The sequence below is a fragment of the Lygodium microphyllum genome, chromosome 8, assembly GCF_053477565.2.
Source record: "Lygodium microphyllum isolate KBCC chromosome 8, Lygodium_microphyllum_v1.1.10, whole genome shotgun sequence".
Taxonomy (NCBI): domain Eukaryota; kingdom Viridiplantae; phylum Streptophyta; class Polypodiopsida; order Schizaeales; family Lygodiaceae; genus Lygodium; species Lygodium microphyllum.
This window is the reverse complement of record NC_141142.1, coordinates 137,722,344-137,728,343: the sequence shown is the minus strand read 5'-3', so window position 1 is coordinate 137,728,343 and position 6,000 is coordinate 137,722,344. Positions and strand designations below refer to the sequence as shown.

At 41.7% G+C, this 6,000-nt stretch overlaps 1 protein-coding gene across 1 annotated transcript in view; it reads left to right on the top strand.

Annotated features, from left to right (window-relative positions):
• Window positions 1–1,656: 1,656 nt before the first annotated feature.
• Window positions 1,657–6,000, top strand: part of ABCB25 (ABC transporter of the mitochondrion 3) — a 203,232-nt gene continuing 198,888 nt past the window's right edge. The window contains exons 1-2 of the mRNA XM_087683610.1: window positions 1,657–2,117; window positions 2,515–2,763. Coding sequence (XP_087539736.1) covers window positions 1,836–2,117; window positions 2,515–2,763 — 531 coding nt within the window. The 5' untranslated portion in view covers window positions 1,657–1,835. The remainder of the gene's footprint in view (window positions 2,118–2,514; window positions 2,764–6,000) is intronic.

Genomic DNA, 6,000 nt, shown 5'->3' with positions numbered 1-6,000 from the left:
ACATAGGCCATGGTAAGAAGGTCTTATTGATTGCACATGGCAATGACAATGCCTAATCCTTTATAAGGTGGGCAATAAGAGTAGAATTAAATGAAATGATGCTTGAACCAAATGAGTAATAGGCTGAAAGTGGTTTAAAATTTGATTAAAAATCAACAAGACAACATTTAGAGAGGAGCATGATCTGTGTTTATAATTTTACACATGGCCTTACAATGTCACTTAATGAGAGGAGCAAGCAATGACTGTGCTAAAATGCTAAATGGCATTCATATCTTAGACTTAACATCCAGATTTCTGATTATCATAAGTAAGAAATGACCGAGAAATGTAGCATTAATGCTCATAAGCACTCATCTCACTGTTTACACCTCACTTGAGATGTGTAATGTTGGTCTTTTGAGGACTTAATGATGTCCACCAAGTGTACGGAGCTTCTAGATCCTTTTAGGTGAGGATAGCCCACTTGGGGGGTTATAAATGCCCCATGATAGCTGATAAGATTGTGCCTTCTATATGTCATGAGCAGCCACAAAGTGGAACACCGTCCCAAATTGCGCTAGATCTATAAATTTGACAATGCAGGGCTCTTGCGTGGCCAAGGTCGGAGTTTTAGATGATAGGATGCTGTGCCCTGAGGTGGGGAAGAAGTCTTTAGAAGAAACCATGAATTGAAATACCCTCCTTTGACAATGCGCGGCTCCTACATGGCCAAGGTCGAGGTTTTAGGTGATAGGATGCTGTGACCTGAGGTGGGGAGAAGTCTCCAGAAGAAACCATGAACTAAAATACCCTCCATTGGCTACACCAACTCCTTCAAGGTCTACAGGTTTAGAACTAGCTATGGAGATTGAGAGGATAAGATGAAAAATGAAACATTCTTTTGCACTCAACGGAGATAGGATTAGGGGAGGCTTATGGATCAAAGATGGCTTTGATACCATTGACTTTGATGCAACAGCCACCTAGTGGAAGAGATGGCAACAGTCTATCACTTTGTACTAAATGCTAAAAACGTAGGTTGATCAAGTGCTGTGATGACACAACAGATGGACTTTTGGCCATGTCTATAGAGCCTCTGAGTGAGCTAGGATTAGGATTTCCCCAGTTCTCTAGTCTATTCACACCTCCCCTTCCCTCATGCATCCTTGCTTACATAGGGTTCTCATGCTATACTTCTAACACAAGCTAGGGTAAAGGGGTCAATAGAGTGTCATTGAACAGTTCCCCATTAAATATATATGTTTTTCCAAGTGAGTTACATAAATGTTATTTAATAGTGAAATAGGAGGGGGGAGGGGGGGGGGGGGGGGGCGCATTTTGATATCTTTGTGAAGTAGACCTAAAAGGGTCCACAAAAGAGTGAGAATGAGGGGTCAATAGAGTGACACGTAACGCATTGTTTTAAGATTTTTCAAAGTCCAAAATATAAAAGAATTTACATGGTTTCACGTGATTGGCTCGTATTAGGCTCATATATAATATAAAATAAATTGTATCATAACTTTAAGTGACTAAAAATCATTTTTACAAAATTGCTACTAAATTGGGGTGGGGTGGGTTTTGCCTTTGGAGAGCATCATGCTACGTGTTAACTCCCTTGGAGAGCTCAAGATTTTGTCGGTGCTTGGGACATTGGGATTCATATTCGGAAAAATGTTCAAAACTTATGTCGTGTGAATGTGCTTCGGACATTGGCTCTCAGCTCTCGGCTAGTACCACCTAGAGTACGCGCTGCACCTCTCTCAAGGGTTTGCATCCATCTCCTCCAGCTTTTCTCCCGCAATGAGCGTCCCTCGGCTCGAAGATTGTTGAGAGAGGCAGCGCTTCCAATAATGGCGTTTCGCAGGGCGTTGATCCACTCGCAGGAGTGGAAATATGCTGGGCTGTGGCCTCTCAGGCATCGTGCTGTAGCCTCGGCTAAGTCTGAGAGCCTTTTCTCTCCTTCTCGATCCGCCATTTCAAGCACAAACGATCCTTCCTCTGGATTCTCTCCTCCTCCTTGCATCCAGGAGAGTGGCTTCATCAGACAATTCAATTGCATTGGCTTTCGAGCTCGAATAAGCGCAATCGAGGACATTCACCATAGTAGATTTGCCCTTCCTTTTCCCGTCCAGGTTATTCGCTTTCCTCATGTCTAGTCCTACCCGTTTCCATGACGGAACTTGTCTCGTGAAGCTTAGTTGAGTCTGAGCTACTTGCGATGAACCTTTGACAACATTGTCGAGGACCTTGATGCTCGTTCATATGACAAGGTCCAGACGTACATAAACACCAGCAACATTATGTGTCACACGCTGTTTCATGAACCTACTTTGCAATGAAGACCTGCATTGGAACATGGTCTAGCTTTTGTTTTACATATAATCACAAGTAGCAAATGAATACGATGATCAGAGTTTCGACCTTTGTAGTTTATGAGGGGTTTTCATTATATAATTGCTCATTTTGTTCATCGAGTAAACCATTTTCAGGATGTAGGCAGTCTGTTAACAGTGTTGCTCTTACTTTCAGGGACTGCAAGCACAGAGGCAGGGGTTCTTTGCGCCTTTTTCAACAGCCACTTCTAAAACTTCATCATCTTCAGACGTTGCACCAGTGGCACACTCCGAGAGAGTACTTGGAAAAGCAAATGATGCATCTGAAACACCTGTGGCAGATCTGCGTATATTGCAAAATCTGGGTGCTTACTTGTGGCCCAAAGATAATCCGGAGTTTCGTGTGCGGTTGGGTGTTTCTCTTGCTTTGTTAGTGGCTGCCAAGGTATGCCTACAATAATTCTGATATAGAATAACATGTCAAGAAGTCTTCTTTTCTTTTTGTAGTCCTCTTTTTTTTTTTCTCATCAACTTCTGAACTAGTGTTGCAGTTGATTGTATAGGGGTACTATAGTAGTTGATGCCTCAATATTTTGGTGGTTCATGTATGCTTTGAGCAAAATGTGTACATAAGGAAAACTATGTGTACCTTACAAATTGGAAGGAGTTTTCTATCACAAAGTCGAAGCTCAATTGAATAGTTTTTCTTGTTTATAGAACAAGGTACCTCTCTCACAATTAGTTTAAAGAACTTCTTAAATGATTACATAAGGTCTTGTTGCTTGAATCATTAGGTAGCTTTAGTTCCTAGGTCTTCCACAGTTTGGAACACATCTTCTTTGAGATTGTATGTGTTGGAAGTGGAAGACAGTAGAGAGGGAGCACAATGAGCTATGACGGATGAAAGGTGAAGGATTGAAGTGTTGTAACTATCTACAATGAATATCTTAAATCAACCCATGAGCATCACTGCTGGAATGAGTTGAGGCATAGAAAAGCTTGAACAATATCTTGTCATTACTTGTTGAGCTAAGAAATGCATTACACTTGACTAGCCTCTTAAACAACCCCAAAATATGTTTATTTAATGAAAAACACAAAAATGGTGCGAGATTCGAGAGAGTTTACGTGAAACCCTAATTTTGGAGGGTCCATCCACATCTTTAAATAGATAGGTTGTCCTCATTTAGTCTTCATCCTTTTATGTAGGTTTCTCACTCTACCATGCAGATTTCAACCATCAGCCACCTAGCATTTGCTATCCAACCATCATTGATTGTAGCTTATTACTATCTAGCCCTAGGTAGCTTGTTTTTAGCCATCGCCTTGTTGTTTGGAGGTCTCCATTTGTGCGTCATCATAGCACTTGATCAACTTGCGTTTTTAGTATTTAGTGCTGGGCGATAGACTGTTGCCATCTCTTCCACTAGGTGACTATTGCAATACTTGCGTTTTTTTGTCTAGCAGGGCATCTACATCAGTAAATACCTCTCCTATTGTCGCTTGATAGTTTGGGTCATTAGTTTTCAACCTTCCCTGGTGGTACACTATTGCGTTTATTGGATTTCAGTCTCCAATTGTTGTGTTTTGGCGACCAGCTTGCTGCCCTTCATTATTTAGCACTCTCTCATCTCCGATTGGTGGTTACAATACTTGGGGATTTGTCTCTACTAGATGTCACTCTTTGACACTATTGCTCTGTCCTTGGGCACTTTGTACATTTTCATTCATTTACAATTTTCATTCACTGTAGAGTTGTGTTCTTTCTCTCTCCGTTTGCTCGTGTTTGTTTCTGTGTTTGAGTTTTAAGTTTTGCTTTTAGGGTTCAAGTTTTACATGTTTGTGTTTGTATTGTTGTGTTTTTGTCGTGGTCATACAATTTTCTTCACATGGTTTTAGAGTTGATACTCTTGTAAAGAGTATCTTGCAGATATTGTGGAGTATAGGTTTTATGTGAGGCACACGAATGATTTGTAGCCGAGTCACAATGTCTCACCTTCATTGGAGGCTCGGAGGAGGCATTTTGACTTGGCAAGGAAGACGATACTCCACCTTCACCTTCAACTTCTTTGGTTTCTCTTGTTTCAAATTTCAGTCTCATGACAAAGGAGGAGTTCCAAGAGTCCTTACGTACCATATGTAGTCGAACTAACGCCCTCCTACCAACTTTGCTACTCCATTTGGAGCGGTTGGTGAGATTGGCCACCTTTGGAGGATATATGACATTTGGGACGACTGGTGACAGTAGTTCCTATCTAATGACATTGGGGTTTTCACCACCAGCAACTATGCTACGGGCCACCATGGAAAAAAGTGGGCCACACCTAGTACTAGTGAATAAATAGAGCATCTTGGAACGTCAAAGAAATACTACTTTCTCCAAGCTAGAGTTGGTCTGGATGGTCTTGAAGAGCCCACAGCCTTTGTTAGTGCCCTCAACTTTAGAAAGTTCTTAGCAAAAGCAAGAGACCTCTCTTGTTTTGTATTTTGACGTGTAAGATTTGGACGATTTTTTGTATGTAAACTTCAATAGAGAGGGCTCTTGAAGGAGACATCCTTCATTAGGTATATCTACATCTTCTGTTTTATTTGAGTATATAAACCATTTTTCTCAAATCCCTCCCATCCCTTCCTTTTCTAGCCCACACATCAATTTTCTTTCTTTGTCGTTTCCAAAACCTTGGATTACACTTTACATCCGCATTCTTCATAGTGCGAGTTGGGACCTCCATTTTTGCTCCTAGCACATTCTCATTTTTCATTCCATACTTACACTTTCCTACCACTTCACATCATGGTGTGTCGTTGCAAGGAATGCCATCCTTTAACATTGTACCCTTAAGTCATTCCATACTTACACTTTCCAACCGCTTCACATCATGGTGTATCATTGTAGGGAATTCCACCCTTTAATACTACACCCTAAAGTCACTTTGCACTATGGGGCTTCATTATAGGGCATGCTACCCTTTAACAAAGTTCCCTCCACCTTTCGTAAGTGAGCATATCATTTCCACCTAGGATGACTATGATGGGCATCCCTCTCACTAGCCCCGATCACACACCTCCTTTGACCTCTTAGATGCAGGGATTTCCATCCCATGCTTATGGTGCGTTATCACACTTTCCATGGGTCACTGCTACGCAGGGATTCCTATTTTCTACTCCACGTGTCTCTATTCCTCCACCATGGGCTCCTCACGCGGTTATGATACCCATGCCTCGTCAATCCATGTCCACATTTGGATCCACTATGCATACTTCTTATATGCATGGTGGGTACTCTGGGATTAATTCCCGAGTGTACTCCACTCCCCCACCTTATCCACCCTACCCTCATTATACACCTTATCCATATAGCACTATCACTCTTGTTGCAATGGCCAAGAATACCTCCATAGATAAGACTCGTTTTAACAAGTTGAATTTTACTACTTGTTCAAACTTCATGCAAGAAGTACTTGAGTCTTAGGGCCTTTGGGATCTTGTTATTGGTCTAGATCCCATGCTGGACCCTCAATTAGCCCACCTTGACCATATTTGTCAATGGAGAGTTCCCAATGCCAAAGCCAATGTTGAGTTAATGCAAGGACTGCTTTTTGAGTTTCACTCTCATTTACAGCATTTTCCCCTTGCATTTGAGCGTTGGAGTCAACTCATTGATTGCCATGCGGCACGAGAT